The 21,447-nt window shown below is 34.0% G+C and overlaps 1 protein-coding gene across 1 annotated transcript in view; it reads left to right on the top strand.

Moving 5' to 3' along the window:
- LOC145692677 (uncharacterized) overlaps positions 1-21,447 on the top strand; it is a 1,521,027-nt gene that overhangs the window by 1,477,152 nt on the left and 22,428 nt on the right. Inside the window, exons 424-428 of the mRNA XM_081768059.1 lie at positions 9,696-9,764; positions 14,762-14,821; positions 15,305-15,391; positions 17,780-17,848; positions 20,310-20,375. Of these exons, the coding sequence (XP_081624185.1) occupies positions 9,696-9,764; positions 14,762-14,821; positions 15,305-15,391; positions 17,780-17,848; positions 20,310-20,375 (351 nt within the window). The remainder of the gene's footprint in view (positions 1-9,695; positions 9,765-14,761; positions 14,822-15,304; positions 15,392-17,779; positions 17,849-20,309; positions 20,376-21,447) is intronic.

Here is a 21,447-nt window from a genome sequence, read left to right as displayed (position 1 = left end):
TATATATATATATATATATATATATATATATATATATATATATATATATATATATATATATATATAGATATATAGATAGATAGATAGATAGATAGATAGATAGATAAATAGATAGGTAGGTAGGTAGGTATATAGATAGACTAATGAAAGAAAGAAACAACCGATTTAAACTTATGTATACACACCAGATCTACTGTTGGTGCGGATTCAATAATACACAAAGAGTGAAAAAATGAATGACTGCACTGATACACGAATCCGGGATCTCCGATATACCTTGCAGATGCATTAACCACTACCCGTCACCAAATTCTCTTTTCCGAACAGCCACACACTCTCTCACTCCTGAACTCAGTGCTCTCCATTCTGACCACATTTCTGCTATGATTGCACAACTAATGTCCATATATTGAGAACACTTTTAGTCGCGGTCCAGTCATTCAGGTTTTCGCTCTTTATGTGTTATTGAATTTACACCTACAGAGGATCTGGTGTGTAAAAATAAGTTTAAATCAGTTGTTTGCTCTGTTCATTAATATATATGAAATTACACCGTCAAAAGTTGTTCTCAATGTATGGATACTGGATTGGTCAAGCCATATGATCTGAGTGGAGAGCACCAAATTAAGGAGTGACAGAGTAAACGACTGTTCTGGATAGCGGATTGGGTGACGTAATGGTGAAAGCTTCAGCATGGTATGCCGGACATCCCGGGTTCGAGTTGCGGTCCAGTAATTGACTTCTTTCACTATTTTTGTGTGTTATTTATGTATTATATTTAATAGTCTATTCAGTTACTCTTCATACTTTCTCAATAGTTTATAGTTTTTGAAATCCATTTTTCATTAATATATTATAGTGTACCCACAATAGTCCATACGAAATATTTCATTTTCTTAACTCTTTCTTTGCCTAAAAAATGCACAAAATATGATTTCCTTTTTCCGAATTGTTTCCATCATTTTTATCTTTGATTCTTTTTTTTTTTCCAATCATTACACATCTCAGGAAAAGATACTACTTAGCTATGCAATATAAGTCAAAACCTCGGTAAATAAAGATAAAGGTTACCGTTTTGTAGTTTCTTAATAACATTTCAGGAAATTGTTCGTCAAGTTTCTACAAAGACCACTGGTTTATCTGAAAAGAAAAATTACTTTCCTACATTTCACTACAGTTTGCAAAAAGTAATTACATCTAGAAGAAAGTACTACAATTTATATTAATTTTGTTTTATATTTATTTTTTGATCCTAAGATTGATGATTTTGGTCATATAGATTTTTTGCTTCTATGTAGTGGAACCTGTCTAAGTTACCACCGCCAATTAAGAGAAAACTGTGTAAATTATCCAAGTGACTACATTTGAGAATAATGAAACTATACGGTCATTATACATATTCACAGATGGTTATCAAAATAATGTAATTGCCACTTTGTCATTTTGGAAAATTGCATCGTTGTCCCGAAACATTTATACCATCGCATATATAAGGTCCTTAAAATATCTACACAATCATTCGTAGTTTTACTTGCTGTGAGTGTAATCACAGGACCTACGAAATATCAGACAATTGCAGTCTGTAGCATAGCAGAGCCACCACTAGATTTCTCGATTGAAAGGAAGATAATATATATTATAAGCTATATTTGGATGTAATCCACGCCTAAACAATGTCTGTTGCTAAAAATAAGGAGTAAGAATTAAACCCAAACAAATTATTTGCTGAGCAAAACAATATATTCACATTAAAAAATTCACAAACACATTATCGATAGACAGTGAAAGACGATAGTGTCTGAGGAAGCAAAGTGTTAGTTGGCGAGACTGTCACACATGCAGTATGTAATTTTTTAATGTGAATATATTGTTTTGTTCAACAATAGTGTGTTTGTGTTGAATTGTATACAAAGCAAAGTTTTACTTATGGAAAATATTAAGGCGTAAAGAGATTCATTGGATCATGTTAAATCATATATTCATTGACAGTACCTTCTGCATTTTTAGGCACCATTTTCGTCACTTTGCATCTTGTTGATTTCGATCAGTGGTGTGCAACTTGCAACTCTGACCACAGATATTCAAATTATGTAATCCGCGTTAGATTGTGATTGTTTCAATACGATATCACAAATGATGATTGATATTCATAGCATTTTCCCCACATTCACTCTACGGTTGTTGGTAACAATTCTCTTTAACTCTCGACAATCCTTGAGCTTTCACTTGTCAACACTTTTTTTTTTTTTTTTTTTTTTTTTTTTTTAATGAATTGTGTAAGCTGTAATCATTTCGGACACTGTTTCTCACAACACGCCTAACACATTGATCACATCAAGTGAACTTGATTTAATTAACCGTTCCCCTACAATTTGTCCTTTTCGTGATATATCTCATTTTGCATCAGCACTATCTGTTCGCTTCTACACATGCTTCTCCCTTCACATACGTGACGTACTACAGACCATCATATAAGACACTACTAACAAGCAGAAACTGCCAACTAATCCTCAGTGCTGCATCCTTGTAATCCTACGTGTTGCTAACTAGTTTTTTTCATTATTTTGACAGCCATCTATATATACACATCCCACTTTCTTCAACTATATGAGCAATTTGATATTCTAGAAGTGAACAACTTTAACTACATTTTCAAAATAATTTGTTTATATAAGTCGTTCACAAGAGACAATAAAAGTTACAGCCGTTTGACATGATCATGTTTGCCATCTTATATTGTGTCTAATAATATTTAAATCTCAATTTTGTTTACGAGTACATACCACATCGACTTTTATGCAATTTTTCGACTGTGTGTAGCAATTAGTAAACTGCTTATAAAGACAGTAGAAAGTGTTGTTGTTACTTCCTTCCATTTTTGTTTGAGATGAAAGTGTAACAGTACAGAACATCCATGAAACAGTACAGAACATTGGTTCTAGTCCGAAATAGCATGAATGCTTTTTATACTGAAGTACGGGATGAATGCCGTACTTGTACCTTACTCATGCTCACTGTGAGCATCTAACACACCAATGTGTTCACCACCAATCAGGTTAACTGGAATAAAACAAACACAATTTTAATTTAAGAGACATGAGCGACTAATAAAACATGGGGATGAAAGTAGAGCTAGTTATGAGTTTAGATAAGTAAGATATTAACGTTAAGTTGTCCTGTTTGTGAGTGATAAGTCAAGGCTTATCCTCACGACAGAATGAAGTTCGACGTGAGCTGCGACGCTCTCTTCTCCTCCGTCTGACTGGATCTGATCCAGATTTTTCAAAATGACAAGTTTTTATTGCTTTTGAGTGCAACTGGTTGTTGCCCTTACTCCGTGGTATTTTCCTAATGAAAATCCAAATTCAGCTCGATGACGGCACAAAGTGGGCTTAGTGCAAGTGCACTAACGACGTCTTCTTCCAAGTTGGTCATCGACTGGCAGGACGCTGTCCTCGACGCTGTGACGATGTCGCAGAAAACCAAGAATATTGAACTTGATGACATGAAGTAAATACAGGACCACTTAACATAGCAGAAATAAATAGCAAGAAATCAAGACGGAAGGTAAACAGAAAAGTGATGAGACAGTACAAGAAACTAAAGGCAAAGGAAGAAGTCGCTGACGCTCTACGTTTATTGTTTTCTAAAGAATTTTACAATTATGCATCAACTGATGCTTGAGACTACAATTTTTATAAAGAATAATGTCTTTCTGATGATGACGAGATTCTGCACAATGTCCTCGGTAAGGGTAATAACCGTAGGTGTCCCAGGCAGCTGGTCTTGAGATCGATCCTCTCTCTCTGGCAATCAAAGGTATCCAAATAACCCAGCTTATTTGGATATGCAACATCCCGGAGCTCCACAAAAATGTGTCCTGAGGCGAGCATCCGTCAGGAGGATCCCGATGACACATTTAGGTAATCTGAAAAAAATCTTGATGGGGAAAAAAAAAAATTTCGTGGTGGTCCATTGGCATCCAACCGAGGATCTCATAAAAGTAACAAATAGTCCTTCAAGACGTCCAACAGATGGCAGAAACTGCGTACTGGAGCAAAGAGGCAGATCATCCGGCAACAGGAGACAACGAAGGCATCAGCTGTCAGTCATCTTTTACTTGTGAAATTAGTGGAAGTGCATGGATAAATCTCAACTTTGAAAGAAACGAAAAACCGTAAGTACATATTATAAAAATTACTAAAATAATTAACGTTCGATAACGATAAGTATTTTTATATACTTTTATCTTAATCAAAGAAATTAAATATTTGACTATCAAAACAATGAACTACGCATACTACACTTGGAAAAAAATAACAAAAAAAAATAATTAAAACTAAAGGGTAATATTGGAGGATCTTTGAAGCATTTATAAAGATGCAGTCATTTGCCCTCTGCATCTCTTCTGGATGGGTTGTTAAACTGCTTGGATCCGCGCAACCCGCTCGCGGATATGACCATTCCTACTCATTATAAGTGCTTCAAACTAAAGGGATTGGGGGAGTAATAAAACGGATTTTTTTAAAAAATGAATGATAACCTAGTAACTTCCTCAACAACTGAAATAACATGTACTTAATCCTATGTTCCCTAACACGAAACAATAAGTACCGAGTTACCTAATAACTCAAAAGTGGCATACAGGTTTCTAATCCTACCTGAAATCACCAAAACAACAATAACAACAATAAAACGAAGCAGTAACATGCTAAACAATTCGATAACTATATCTTTTACTTCTTTCAAAAGTTACCACACAAATGTATGCATATAAAAACGTTGTACTCGTAGAGAATCATTCAAAAATATCTAACTCAAAATTAAGAAAAAACTACTCCTTTGCTTCAAAATCTAGTGAAGGAAATTAACTTTATGTAGGTGTCTTAAAAAAATAAGTTATGTAGGTGTCTTAAAAAAATAAGTAATGAAAAGGAAAATAATATAGAAAATTTTGACAATATCAGAACAATCGAGGTCACAAGAGATTACTACTACACATGACCTTTTCTTTTTTAAATACTCAACTGACTAAATAATAAATTAAAAAAAAAAAACAGTTAATATGAGGACTTTCCTTGGACAAATTGACACAATTACAAAAAAAGCTCCCAGAGCTGTGTACGTTTATTCTTACTTCAAAATATCACTTCACTTACAAGTATTCATATATATCGTCTGACTTGGTACCTTAAAATATCTTCAATATCTTATGCTTTCCTCTAAAGCAAAACAAAACAAGGAGCGGCAAACTTAACGGGCCCAAAAGCTTAAACAGTACTCCGACTGGCATTGGCTACCCTACTGCCATAACTATCTCCCGAGACAAAGGCATCTCTCTAGCCTGTCCCTACAAAAAATAATAAACACAAACACACATTCACAATGACAAAACATACTGAAGGAGTTATCCTCATAAATAACTTGATTAGATCAAAAATAAAAGACTTAGGTAATTCCAAAAAAAAAAAAAAATATTTAGGTCATGAGTATAAAATTTAGATAAATAATAAAATATGGCGACTATATTGTTTGAATCATGTTTCAGAGATTTAACAAATTTCTTAAAACTAAAAAGGTAAGGCAATTTCGCTTCCTTACGGCCCACAAGAAACAATCTGGAAAATCAAAACATACCAAACAACATGTCTTAAGTATAATAATTCAAAAAATAATATCGTCATGAATACCAATATGGAAACCAATCTTTCATCATCTTTCTCTCTCTCTCTTTTTTTTTTTTTTTTTTTTTTTTTTTAACCGTAGCAATCGAGACCTGATATCATTATATTCTCCAAATATTTTATTCCAACATCATTTAATTAATTTAGTTATAAAAACATTCCTTTATTAACGACTGAGTATATAGACATAAGTAAGCATCACAAGAGCGAAACCAAGTGTAATATGTAATGTAATATGAAGATAAGAAAAGCTGACTCACATCCGTGGCCAGGAAACAAACTCTCAACGAGTAACCTTCACCTTCAAAAACTAAAACGTTGCAAAAATAAAATATATCATGATTATACAATAACCTACCCCAAGAATGATATTAGCTCGGTATAACTTATGTACAAAGAACTTTCAGCTTTATTGTGGGAAAAACCATTTGTTATTCTTTCTCACCATGTCTCCAAAGACTGCGAGATCCAACAGATAGGTATCCGGAGACACCGCAAAGAGTCCATTTTTACCACATCGGGTAAAACAACCAAGTAAATCTGCTATCTGGATACTTGGCCTGAATTTGAACCCATGATACCAAAACTGTAGTAGCTCATCCAACCTGTCCTGTGTTCCTCCATACCGAAAAAAAGCTGTGACGGTGTAACGATTACTCTTAGTTCTCATGGCAAAAAAGGTAGCTGTTTGAAAAAGAGAACTGTGTGCAGTTATACGTGAAACCAAAGACAAAAAATCTGCTTTAATGTCCACCTGTGATAAACTTTCCGAGTCAAAGTCTTTCTTAACAAATTCTACCATAAACCATTTGTTATAGCGACTATTAAATAAATATGTATCCATCAAATAATCGTCAACAACATCGTTATAGTGGGCATTGTGCTCAATAAAACGTGGATGTATCGAATTATCCAAACGAAAATATCTTACGGTGGACCTAGAGAAAGCAGGATGACCATTACGTCGTACCACAGGGAAATGAGAAACTTCGGTCATTGTAACACACACAAGAAAGCAAAATAAAACCAAAAAATATATATATAAACCAATTTGTACTTATACACTAAAGTACATAATATACACAACCAAGAGGGTGGTTGGATGGGGGAATTTCGGTGGGTGGTGTTGCTACACATAAAATAAACAAATAGGTACTACAGAGATCTCACCAAAGTCATCTACCACCATGTAACAGTACAGAACATCCATGAAACAGTACAGAACATTGGTTCTAGTCCGAAATAGCATGAATGCTTTTTATACTGAAGTACGGGATGAATGCCGTACTTGTACCTTACTCATGCTCACTGTGAGCATCTAACACACCAATGTGTTCACCACCAATCAGGTTAACTGGAATAAAACAAACACAATTTTAATTTAAGAGACATGAGCGACTAATAAAACATGGGGATGAAAGTAGAGCTAGTTATGAGTTTAGATAAGTAAGATATTAACGTTAAGTTGTCCTGTTTGTGAGTGATAAGTCAAGGCTTATCCTCACGACAGAATGAAGTTCGACGTGAGCTGCGACGCTCTCTTCTCCTCCGTCTGACTGGATCTGATCCAGATTTTTCAAAATGACAAGTTTTTATTGCTTTTGAGTGCAACTGGTTGTTGCCCTTACTCCGTGGTATTTTCCTAATGAAAATCCAAATTCAGCTCGATGACGGCACAAAGTGGGCTTAGTGCAAGTGCACTAACGACGTCTTCTTCCAAGTTGGTCATCGACTGGCAGGACGCTGTCCTCGACGCTGTGACGATGTCGCAGAAAACCAAGAATATTGAACTTGATGACATGAAGTAAATACAGGACCACTTAACATAGCAGAAATAAATAGCAAGAAATCAAGACGGAAGGTAAACAGAAAAGTGATGAGACAGTACAAGAAACTAAAGGCAAAGGAAGAAGTCGCTGACGCTCTACGTTTATTGTTTTCTAAAGAATTTTACAATTATGCATCAACTGATGCTTGAGACTACAATTTTTATAAAGAATAATGTCTTTCTGATGATGACGAGATTCTGCACAATGTCCTCGGTAAGGGTAATAACCGTAGGTGTCCCAGGCAGCTGGTCTTGAGATCGATCCTCTCTCTCTGGCAATCAAAGGTATCCAAATAACCCAGCTTATTTGGATATGCAACAAAAGCAAATAAAAAGTATTGTTCCATAAAGTAGTGGGTTAAATTATGGTAGGCTCGGAAAGTGATCTTCACGATGAAAATCGAGTTTGTTAAATAACATGCGCGAGTAACTCTAGTTTATTGTGTATAATATACACAATAATATTGTGTATAATATTTGCAGAACGGGAGAACGTGGGAAATGTTAATATAAAAATAACCAAGAAAGTTCTGTCTCTTTTTGTGGAGGTCTGTGTTTAATTGGCCCTCACATTGTGAGTTGAATGCGAATGGAGAAAAGCGAAGGTCAGTTGTTGGTGTGAGCTTATCCAACATAATACCTGGTTGTGGCAGTTCAGTTACATAGTGAACTTGCGTAAGGATAGAGTGAACATGGAACCTCCACAGAGCGTCATAAAGGCGTGTATGTTGTGCGAGTTCAAATTGGAATCAAACACCGCTGCAGCGGGGCGGAAGATATGCCAGGCGTTTGATGAGAGTGTCTGTAGTACGCGGGCAGTGCAGCAATGGTTTTACAAGTTTAAGGACGGTGGCGAAACGCTCGGAAACACACCACGTGCCGGAAGACCAACACATGTACAAAATGAACATCTTCAGGCGAATAGTGGCCAGACATGTGAGGAAGTGGGACTAAAATTCAGTGTGAGTGGAGAAACCATTCGTAAGCACCTGCATCATTTTGGGAAGCACTACAAGTTGGGTTTATGGTTCCCACAAGATTTGACTCCGGGCCAGAGAAGGCCACGCGAGCAGACACATGTGTTTCTTTGCTGTCGCGTGTGAGGAAGGAGCCATTTCTGGACAGGATGTTGATATGTGATGAGAAGTGGGTCCTGTACGAAGCTGCACGGCGCCGTCATCATTGGTTAGCATCCCATGAACCGGTTCCAAAACAGCCAAAATCAGTACTGCAGCAGAAGGTCCTGCTGTGTGTTTGGTGGACTGCTCGCCGTATCGTGCATCAGGAACTGCTACCGGTTGGTCGGAGCATCAATGCAACTGTGTACTGTCAGCAATTAAGCCGTGTTCAAGAAAAACTCAAAACTCAGGAGCCAGCACTTCTGAATCGCAAAGGAGTCCTCCTGTTACAGGAAGCCCCACGTGGTTAGGATGACCTGGGACACCATTCTACGCCTTGGATGGGAACCACTATTGCATCCGCCATACTCCCCGAACATTGCACCGTCCGATTATCACCTGTTCCATTCATTGGACAATCACCTTAGAGGACGCCAGTTGAAATCCCTAGTGAAGGTACAAAATGCACTTGATACCTTCTTCGCTTCACGGCTCACCAAGTTCTATCATGATGGAATCCATTGCCTTCCAGAACATTGGCAGAATTTCGTCGATGCTGATGGGGACTATTTTTGATCTCCCAGTACGCCTTAAGTGGTATATCGATGTTCGAAGGTGGTGGATGAAAAAACGACACAACTTTCTTGGTTATATTTGTATATAGTACTGCAGAATAATAAATCCACTAGAAGCGAAAAAACATTAAGAAAGCGAAGAAATTTTAATAAATGAATCATGAAAATTATTTTAAAATTTGACCCTTTCTAACGTTAAAAAAGTTTTATCTAACTTAATATGGCACAATTATTTATTTAAAAATTGAAACTCCACATAGGCAAAGGAATATGATCATATTTAAGCGAATTAAAAGCCTTCTTTTTTGTTTCCCCCCCATTTTTCAAAAGAAATATTGTCTGACTTATTTCAATAATTTAATAGTATTTATACTCATGTGTGGTTTGAAATTTGTTTGATTCTCTTACAATCATGAAAATCCGTAATCCGTACATACATTTCTAACGTACTTGATAGGAGTAACTACTCATTTAGTGTTTTATTTTGCAGATAACGCAGAGAATAGAAACCACTTCGTTAAAAACATGTTAAATGTTTGGATGCCGTCTTCCAATCAAGGTAATACTTTGCAGACGTAACGATATTTATAACTATTTATATATATGTAAAAATGAAAGTGATTATAATGGTGACTTTATACCTCTTAAACCACCCGACCGATCACGATCAAATTTTCAACATAGATGAGGTTTGGGCCTACGATGGTTTCCATCATTTTACTTTCACGGCAAAACATAGGGAGGGGATATATATAAAAGCCATCCCAGGCCCGAACTTCGTCTATGTGGCAAATTTAATCGAAATCCGTCTCGTGGTTCAAGAGTTATTCATATATACACGTATATGAATAACTCTTGAACCACGAAACCGATTTCGATCAACTTGGCCACATAGATGAAGTTCGGGCTTGGGATGGTTTCTATTATTTCACTTTAACGGAGCAACTTAGGGGGAGAGGGAGGAGAAAATATATAAAATACATAAAAATGAAAGTGACTATGTTTGTGACTTAATAACTCTTGAACCACACGGCAGATCTCTACCAAATTTTCAAATTTTCAACATAAATGAGGTTCTGGCTTGGAATGGTTTTTGTCATTTCACTTTGACGGTGCGACTTAGGTGAGGTAGAGGGGGATATATTTAAAATTGATCAAAAATGACTGATATTAGTGTCGAATCCATAGTTCACGAGGTCACTGACGAGGAAGGTCCATAAACCGTGAGAGTTGAATTTTGATGAAAATTTGTGACAAGATTCAGTTCAAGTTGCTAAGTAACGTAGTAATAGTCACTCGATGCGCAAATGCTTCGTTGAGCTGCTACACCGACGCCATCTTGAAATCCAGTAGGCAAAGTCCAAGAATATCCTTTTGGTACAAAAATGAAAAAGCTTTTGATAGATCTGACTTCAGTATTGTAAACCAAGGTAGACCATCTATATGTGGGAGTACTTCCGGTGCATGATCACCATTTTGAAAGGTGCCATATTGAATCGCCGTCAAATATGATAAATTGCAAGGGGGTCATGTGGGGTATCAAATAGCACTGGAATTTTCTCTTGAATCCATTTCCGCAACCAAAGTTTACATATCTGTTTTCACTTCAGAGTTAAGAAGTCTCTTACCCACAGGAATATATAAAAACTGTGCGAGTTAGACTTGAGTTATGAAACACAATCGTGCGAGCACTTGCAGGATTTTAACTAATGCGGTAGTTAATGCAGTATAATAGCTACTATAGCAATCAGATGTTGAGACTAGTAAGAGAAATCGTTAATTAAATTGAAATGTCTGTAGTGAAAAATGGAATAGCAGCATGCTACAAGTTATACCTATTTCAAAGTGCGATGGAATAGACTGCTGGTCGATGAAACACATGCCTAATAGTACTGACGAGCAGAGAATACCAAAGGGATTGTTCGGATATATATTAGAAAAATATGAACTGGTGCATATTATTTGAACGTTCAAAATGGTTCGGATTCCACTATAATCAGTAGGTCCACATCTCCTTTAGCGTAGCAGGCGTAAGTGTGGGACGTTGAACTATATCAAACCAAAAATCTATTTTAGGCAATTTTACAGAGTCCATTATAGTGTGTTAAGTTTTCTTCTCCAATCTCGACATATTACGCAAAGACCATAATTGTTGCAGAATATTGCATTCTTTTCGAATACTCATACTTGACAACCTATAATTTACCGTGTATATTACGAAGGTAAAATACTTCAATGTATTTATTGCCAGTTTGTCTAAATACAATCGATTTATTGCTGCCGTATTGAACATTGAAGTGGATTTAAATTATCAGTTCACAGCCAATTCTTAGAAGAAGATACACCTGGAAACTTAGAATTCACTTTTCTTGTGTCTGTTCTGCTATTAGTGATAAGAGAATACATACACACCTGCTAAAAATAGATGGCAATAAATATTACAAGATTCAATACCAAGTTGCAATCCATAAAACAAGCCTCTTTCTTGCTTTTTCCTACAATATTAAATAATTAAATATCTGCATCTTTCCACCTTTAACGATAAAACACTTGCTTATAATAAGGGCAAGACTAGTTTTCATATCAAAACTGTGATAAATAACTAATTGTAGCAGGTGTTCACTTGTTCGGTGTACAAGTTATATGGTAGAATGTCCATAAAGAAAATGCATCCTGTATTGTATCGTTAATTTTGTGCGCCAGTCCTAAAGGACATGCTTGCATATGCATGGCAGAAATGTGGGTACGTAACAGGAGCAATAGTTGATTCATTTACAAATGTTCTGGAGACTAGTAAAAAAATAGTGTCTGTGGTCATGAAGATTGTGACGAAAGTGCATTTGTTAAGTGTTTGCACTGCTCCATGATGCTGTGTGCTAATCACTTCGTTTTGGATCTCCATCATCACAACTGAAGAGCAAAAGGTTTGTAGGTTAATATTTGCTTATGTGCACCAGTTTATATTATTTTTCTAATAATTTTTTCTGTTATTTTTCTATTAATTTTCTAATAAATTCAAGACATATTCTTGTAAAGTCAAATGTGCCGTTGCAACTAACTTATATTACAGCATTTAAATGTTATGCATAATCGCAACACACACATACTCATATATATAGCGTTTGAAATAGGTATAACTTGTAGCATGCCGTTATTCCATTTTTCACTACAGACATTTCAATTTAATTAACGATTCTCTTACTAGTCTCAACATCTGATTGCTATAGTAGCTATTATACTGCATTAACTACTGCATTAGTTAAAATCCTGCAAGTGCTCGCACGATTGTGTTTCATAACTCAAGTCTAACTCGCACAGTTTTTATATATTCCTGGGGGTAAGAGACTTCTTAACTTTGAAGTGAAAACAGATATGTAAATTGTGGTTAGAGAAATGGATTCAGGAGTAAATTCCAGTGCTATTTGGTACCCCACATGACCCCCTTGCAATTTATCATATTTGACGGCGATTCAATATGGCGCCTTCCAAGATGGCGGTCATGCACTGGAAGTACTCCCACATATAGATGGTCTACCTTGGATTACAATACTGAAGTCAGATCTATCAAAAACTTTTTAATTTTTGTGCCAAAAGGGTATTCTTGGACATTGTCTACTGGATTTCAAGATGGCGTCGGTGTAGCAGTTCAACGAAGCATTTGCGCATCGAGTGGCTATTACTACGTTACTTAGCAACTTGAACTGAATCTTGTCACAAATTTTCATCAAAATTCAACTCTCACGGTTTATGGACCTTCCTCGTGAGATGAACAGTGACACTTCCGATGTCGTTTAAATCCAAAGTCACCCCCGCAACTTGTGGGAGGGGTAGATATATATATAAAAATGATGCAAAATGACCGATATCAGTGTTGAACCTATAGTTTTCGAGGTCGCTGCGACGAATAGTGACACTTCCGATGCGGTTTAAATGTAAATTACCACCACAAAATGAATTGATTCTTCTCGTACGAAGAACGGGTATAATGCTAGTTGTATATAATTTAAACTTTGATTACATATACAAAATTTAAGTATTAAGCAAAATCGAACAATACATACATTTGTCAAATACATATAAATACTTCAACAGTTGTGGTATTCATTTAAAATTTTAAGTTCAATCATAAAAGATTTCAATAACATACAAACCAATTAATCTAACACAGACTACCACCTTCAGTAATATTATAATGATACTTAGGTTCGATCTCCATTGTATCTCTTTAAAATTTAATTAAGATTTAAATATGCTGTCTTCAACTCTTTCATAGTCCGATTTGTTTATTAATTTTCAACTTCTAATTTATAAAAAGGAATTGAGTTTTACTTACCTTTGATAATTTCTGGTTATTGATTTATGCATTAACTTATTTCAGTGTACAAAGAAAATTGAAGATATTTTGTTCTGTATGCGTGACTATAGAAACGCTATTTTAATTGTTGATGTTATAGATATACTTCATAAGTTCCAATAAAATGTTAGTTACATAGGTATATTATATGCTATGGGATTTTGATTTTTAATATATTCAGATTGAAATTAGTTTAATGAGGTAAATACAGAATATAACTTACAGATAACCACTAATAAACTTGTATATATAAAATAATTTAAGGATGCATTTATTCGAAGCATTTGCTCGTTAAATATGTCTGAATTCAACGTCATAAAGTACATTAGAATTAGTTCGAAAGTACTGTGATACGTTACGTTGTACATTGGTAAAAACTAGTATCTACTAGGTGAATTTTAAAAATTAGTCCTTCATCTATACCTATGTACAGGGGCCCCGCTTAGGACTATAGCAATTGAAAGTGGCATAACATTTTTTCTTACCAAGATTTATCATCCAAACTTGTTACACACACACACACACACACACAACTCAGACATTTTTAAATAAAAAAGAAAGAAAAAACTAACGAACTTTTAAGTGTTTACCGTTAAATGTCAACACGATTTTCCGCCGCAATCCAAACATTCTCAAACATCTATGGTGTAACGTTGTTTATTGTAACCACAATTCTTTAAAGCAAGTCATCCAGATCTTGAACCTAAGTAGAACAACCCTGGTTATTAACAAATTCCCATAAAGAACAAGTCACACAGAGTAAGATCTGGTGATCGTGAAGACCATGTTATGAACTTTCAATCTCTTAATAATTTTTTAGCCTTTAGCATACTACCCTTGTATTTTAATATGATAATTGTTGTTCCAACAGAAAAAAGTTCTTTTGTTTTGAAAAGAGCTAATGCAATAATAATAAGTTTTACTATAATAAAAATTATATACTACCCAATTTTTCTTGAAGATGCTTATTTTAGCAAATTGAACATATTTAATTGAAATCATGAAATTGGTTATAAACATGAAGGTTTAATTCTAGTGTCCCGAACATTCCAGTAATGTTCTCTTCCCTAGTACATTGATATATAATTGGCACCGTTTCTGTCAGATTCATTGTTATTTTGTCTGTTTGGTTGTTTGTTTCTTGTGTAACGCAACACAAGTTTACTATTTGTCAATGTAACATTTTGAAAACCATCTTTCAGATTTACAGAACAACGAAACTAATTTGTTTGAAGACATCTGGAAACAAATTAAGAACAAAGGTAATATTAATTTAAATATCTTTAATTCTTATACTTACACAATGTAAAACCATGCTCAGGAATTCTAATAATCATTCTACTTATATATTCTTGTAATTCCTGAATTTCCTTTAAGCTTCCAAACTTTCGACTCTTGCCTGGAGTCTTGGTCACGGAGATTAAAAACAGAAAGAAAAAGAATAGAACCATCAAGGAATAAAAATGGAATGGACTTACCGATTGAAGAGCTATGTTGTGCAAAAACCACGTTGTCAAGTTCGTCAGCGATCTGCAGATGAGTTAGATGCGAATTAAAATAAGGCGGAGTCTGTGCGCCTTTCTTGTTTCTTGTTGGAAGGTTGCCAACTCATGTTATTATTTTTATTATTTTTAAGAATACTATGTGTTAATTGAGTATTTCATGTTGACTTAATTTATACAGTATAAATTGTGTTATTTTCTAAATAACTGTAAAATATTACAACTTTCAAATATATGTTTTAGGTCCTGCTAAAGGTGGAGGACTGGTTAATAAAGCCGTTGATGTGGTCAAAAACATTAGTACAGTTGTAGTATCAGGAAGTGATGATGGTAGGTAGTTTTCCTTTAAAAAATGAATTTTCAAAATGCCTTTCGACAGTAATGTTGTAAGAAATATTCTAACTTCTGTTGCTAAATAGTTTTGCGAGACTACTTTTATTTCTTTCTGTACTTCAGAGGTAAAATGTCGAGTGCCTTAAAAAAAAGAAAAAAAGAAAAAGAAAAAAAAACCTGAACTGGTCAATATCGTGTTTCAGAAAGAATGACGTGATTTTAAAAGATGATAATTACGGAACATGAGACGATCAGGCAACGAAATGAGTATTGTTTGAATGGGAGTTTCAGAAAACTGCCGTTAGATGTCAGTCACTGCGTCTTCTCAGTTTGCAGTCAGCCAAAAGTAAGATGGCGTCCGCTCAACAGAAGGCGTTTTGTGTGCTGCAGTTTGCAAAGACTGAATCAGTGATTTCTGTCCAGCGTGCTTTTCTTCGGCCTTTTAGCATTGATATGCCTGCACCCAAAAACATTCTTCGGTGGTATCGTCAATTTGAATAGACAGGATGCTTGTGCAAAGGTAGGAGTCCAGGTCGGTCTCGCACTTCCGATGAAATTGTGGAAATTTAGCTACCGTCTAGATGTTGTTCATGCTGCTGCTGATGCACACATAGAACATTTGTAATAGCATAGCTAAAGCTTGAAGATTTTTTTCAATTTATCCCATTTTTCTAGTATGTTTTTATCAATACATATGAATTTCTAAATTCAGGTCATTCTCTTTGAAACACCCTGTATGAGCTCAGTTTAATAGTGTGAAGTCTGAGATCTTTAGTTATGTAATGTAGATAACGAGTGATAAAAGGTCGGAAGTCTGTATATTAATTTCGTGTAAAAAATGACGTTTCCTCTTCTACTGTAAAATTTATAAATGTGACAACTAATTTTATACGTCTGAAGTACAGATTTATACTCACGCAAATATGATAGTTATCTATGAAGCTAAAAATACCAAAGAAATGAAGAATTAACGTAAAATTATTTTAATTATTTAGTTTGTGAACGGTATAACTGTAAATAAAATGTTAATGTGTGTTCAGTTCTTAGTTTTTTAAAAAAGAAAAAAATATTCAGATTTCGAAAATCATTATAAATATATTTATATACCAATGTTTGGTGTCTTATAGTGAGACCTTTATTATTCCAATAGCTATGAACAAGAAGGATTTCTAACAAGAAACTTAAGACAATACTTAAAATATGACTTAACATTCTCAATAGATTATAAAATTAGGCTAAGAGCCTGACATATTAAAAATAATACAAAATTGACCATTTTCCTTTGCTTGATTTTCATAAGTGAAACGAGATAATGAAATGGAATTCACCACAATCATAGATAATGTTGTTCTGCAATAGAAAATATGAACTTGAAGAATTTGCAATGTTGTCATCCATAGAAATTACAGTGTTGCCAGAATAACATTTCCCCCGGAAATCTAAGTTCAGGAAGCTACTGGAGGAACGAACTCAATTGCATTTGACTACGTATCATGTTGTTTTGATATCCTGTAAATTACTTTTTAAATAATATTTGTATTTAGTTTGTAATAAACAAAATAGTTTTAACATACAGTTATTAAAATTAAATAATAATGTTATTTAAAAAGTAGCTCACAGGATATCAAAACAACATGATACGTAATCAAATGCTGTTGAGTTCATTCCTCTAGTCGCTGCCTTAACTTATATTTTGGGAGAAATGTTATTCTGGCAACACTGTAATTTCTATGAATGGCAAAACTAAAAAATTTTCAGGTTCATATTTTCCATTGTACAATAACATTATCTATGATTGTGGTAAGTTGCATTTCATTATCTCCTTTCACTTATGAATATCAAGTAAAAGAAAAATGGTAAATTTTGTATTATATTTATAGTGCGTCCAGTAAGAGAACGTCTCTGACAGCTCGCAGTGACATTGCCACTAGTCGCGTGTCAAGGTTTTTTTCGGTGCAACTGTAGTGGCAATTTAATTAATGGTATAAGACAGAGTGATCGTGGTTGGTAACCCTGGTATCAAAATAGGGGCTGCAATGTCACACCGCATGTGGTAAGAAACGTCAGAGACCATCTCTTGATGGCCGTGCTATAATAAGTCAGGCTCTTAAAGAAGAAATTTAAATATGGTTTTGTGTAATCATCTGCACGTAAGTTAGAAATGCTAATACCAGTGGAAGATTGTGTATATAGGAAAATAATATAATATTATTGAAAAATCATATGCAATATATAGTTTTACGATTTTATATAACTGGATATGCAATTATCTCATAAACATATCAATAACTAGTGAAATAAGACTGTGTTATACTGCGAAAATACTTTAGTAAAATAGTTCTGTTAACAGGAAACACGACTAATTATTTGCTTCATTTTCCATAGATGAGTCACCTAGTGTACTAACTATGTTAAGAAAGGCTAATGTTGCTATTAAAGATGGCAAAGTTCCAGGTTTGTGAATACCTTTTTTGAATTCTAGATTTTAATTCCATATTTTGAGACATTAATCTGAGTAGTTTTTAATTTTTACTACCGTAACGTTTAAATTTTTCAGTTCATAGTACGTTTTTTCCATGCAACACATTGTGATATATTCTCTACTTTCTTCACTTCTCGCTGTAGTAATATTGAAATTTTTCAGTGTATAGTACACTTTCATCGTGAATATTCTCTGAACATCGTGAATATTCTCTATCAAAGATAACAATATTGTTTTAATTACACAAAAATTGATACAAAAAATAGTGTTACCCAAACTTGGTTCTTGTTTTATTTTGATATCAATACTGTTTCAACGGAAGCTTCAGTTTTCTTCTAGGTTGGTAAAGACGTCTTCCTGAATGCTTCCACGTCCAAACTTTCTTTACTTTCATTAACATTAGAGTTGCATGTTAAGGATACTAACTTCAAAATATCTGAATATTTTTTCTCTTTAAAAGTTAAAACTAGATTATAATGTTTTTTCTTTGTATATCTTAATTGAAAATGCCATTTATAAGTAGAGAGAAAAGATATTTCTGTGAATTTTCCAGTACATATTGGGTTTGCCCAATAAGTGTTTACGTTTTCGTTCAGTAAAAATTTTTCATGAAAAGTAAAATGTTATGGCAATTCGTGTTATGTTATTCGATAGGTGATTATGTGCTCTACAAAATGGTGTGTTCAGATTTTTTATGCTGATAAAATTTCGGTTCTTTTCAGATTATTAAAATGGAGGGTCAAGTCGAGAGAAGAAAGCATTTTCGACACCTGCTGCTGTTTGGGTTTAATCGAGTTGCCAAAAGCACATAAGTTATTCAAAAGATTTGTGAAGTTTATGGCGAGGAATCGCTGCTTGTGTCCATGTGTTGACCAACGACGGGCAAGCAAACCGGCGGCGATCGTGACACGTTGATTTTTGTTGTTGTCGGTCAAAGCATGCATAACCCATGCACTCAACTTTTGAATCATTCCTATCGAGTAACGCTCTATAGTACTGTGGAAATACTTCATTATCTCTGCCAATTCCCTTGTTGTTTCGCGTGAATCTTCCTAAATAAGCTGATTCAATCGTTCCTCATCGAACTGAACGGGACGTCCGGTGTGATGTCGTCTTTCAATCGCTTAAACCAATATAGCCGTTCTAAGAGGCATCACTTCTTCCCCAAAACTTCACAAATCTCTCGAACAACTTCTGTGGCTTTGACGCCTCGATTAGACCCAAACAGAAGCAGGTGTCGAAAATGCTCTTTTCTCTCGACTTGACACTCCATTTTAATGACCTGAAAAGAACAGAAAGTATATCAGCATAAAAAATCTGAATACACCATTTTGTAGAGCACATAATGCCCTATCGAATAACATAACACGCATTACCATATCATTTTAGTTTTCATGAAAAATTTACACTAAAGGAAAAAACGCAAATACTTATAGACCAACTCAATATTAAACGAAAAACACTGCTAAAAAAGATTTTTTTTTATTTCTTGATATATAAACGTAACAGTCACGAACTCGTGATCAACAACAACAACAATAAAAAATCTTTATATTTTTTGGAGTGGTTTTTACTCAATACACTGTAAAAGATTTACCAGAAACAATCATTTTTGAATCTTATGACTAGCAGTAGTAAAGCATATGAAGAAGAAATGAGTACAATCAACTTCTTCATGAAAAATTGTTCACGCATTTCCATGTTTGTTCTTTCCTAACAACTTTAATGATGATATTAATACACGAATTTCAGATGAGAGAAGCATTTAGCAAAAAGGTTTTACCAACCAATTTATTAAAATAAAATTGAATTGAAATGAAATCTTTTAAGTTTTACGTCCTACGGATATGGAGGCTAGGATAAAGGAGACGGTGATGATGGGGGAATTTTTCCTTCGTAACTATAAACACTACAACAATGGTGCTTGGAATATTTCGAATACAGTGATGCATTTTTAACGAGACATAAACGCCGCAAAAATTGACCGTGAGTCTTGTTATACCGGGCTCTAAACTTGCGATAAGTGTGTTTTTTTTTAAAGGGATTTTTTGCGGATTTCCGCCAGTTTCCCTTTCCACGTACGGCATGGGGGCTGGGGTATCATACCATTTAAAATCTGGTTTTATTTTGAAGAAAATGAAGTATGAACAAAGAATTTTTGATAAAAAAGTTCTGAAGTAGTAGCTAATTATTTGAAACTCTACAATTTGTTTAAAAAACAGGGATTTAAAAGGGTTAAATTGAAACACTTACTCTCAAATCCTAGTAAATTTAAAACAATGGTATTATCTTAGGGAAAATTATTTTCTAAAATGATTCTAAAGTTTCTATTGGACTATAGACTTAAGTTTAAATCTCTTTTATTTATATAATTAAGGTACAGTTCTTTCAAAGTTTCACTAAAATTTGTTCTTCTTCAATTGCTTACAAAAGAGGCGAGACTTTTAGCAGACTATGTAAGTGGCGAGTCAGAGACATCCAGTCAGAAACCAAAAACAGGCAAGACAACACTAATTTCCTTTTACAACTAACATACAACATATTGTTGAAATTCTAATTTGGATATCATAAAGAATTTTTTTTTAAAAAAAAATATGTAAATTTAAAATTTTTCATATACATATATTTTGTGTATATATACCAAACTTCTATAAGTTTTAAAACATTTTTTCAACATTATACAAAAATACATTTAATTCAAAATAATTTAATTTAGAGTGGTTGGAAATATTTTTAAAGTATAACTAAGCAATATCTACTTTTAGGTAATATTTTGCTTAGGCTGACCTAATTGTCTAAATCAATAACAATTTTTTGTACTTCGATGTAATAAGGACTTATCGATTAAAAAAAAAAAACTTCAAATTAAGCAAAATATTGTGTACAAAGTAAATAACATATATTTAACTAAAATCCTGTATTCGTAACACATGTTATTATACTATCGGTAATATTTTTATTTGATGGTTCTAAGAGCTTTTTAGCAAGTTTCATAAAATACAGAACTTAAACTATATATATTAGATTTAAATTTCCTTACATTATAAATTTTAAGAAATAAAGGAAACTGACTTTAAATAAAGCTGTTCTTACATATAAAAAAGAAAAATATGTTTCATGTTATTATTCATAGTGCAACATTAATATTATAATATATATATGACTCATGATTGTGATACATTGTACTTTACTGAATTCAGAAATAGCTAAAGGTAATAGCAATTAAAGTTCATCTTAGCGTTAAATTCACGCACAAATGAAAGAATCATCGGCTACACTTAAAACATACACTAGATCACAGACACAGTTTTTGTATAAATTATTAATGAAAATTACTGTAAGAAAATTGATGATGTGGTCTTGCGCACACTGTAACGACTGAAGATGAAAAGCGTTTTATTTCCGAAATACTTTGCCTTTGATTCGTTGATGAAATACTAACTAGGAATGACTCGAAAGTTGAAAACTTGAATCTGGGGATAATCTATATATATTTTCTGAAATGGTTTGTCGAGCAAGTTCCAAAGCAGATTTCAATTCCTTGCCCGGAAGTGACCTTACCTTTTCAGGG

This window comes from Thermobia domestica, chromosome 8 (genome assembly GCF_964235325.1).
Source record: "Thermobia domestica chromosome 8, izTheDome1.hap1.1, whole genome shotgun sequence".
In the NCBI taxonomy this organism is placed as follows: Eukaryota; Metazoa; Arthropoda; class Insecta; order Zygentoma; family Lepismatidae; genus Thermobia; species Thermobia domestica.
This window is presented reverse-complemented; position numbering and strand designations above follow the sequence as displayed.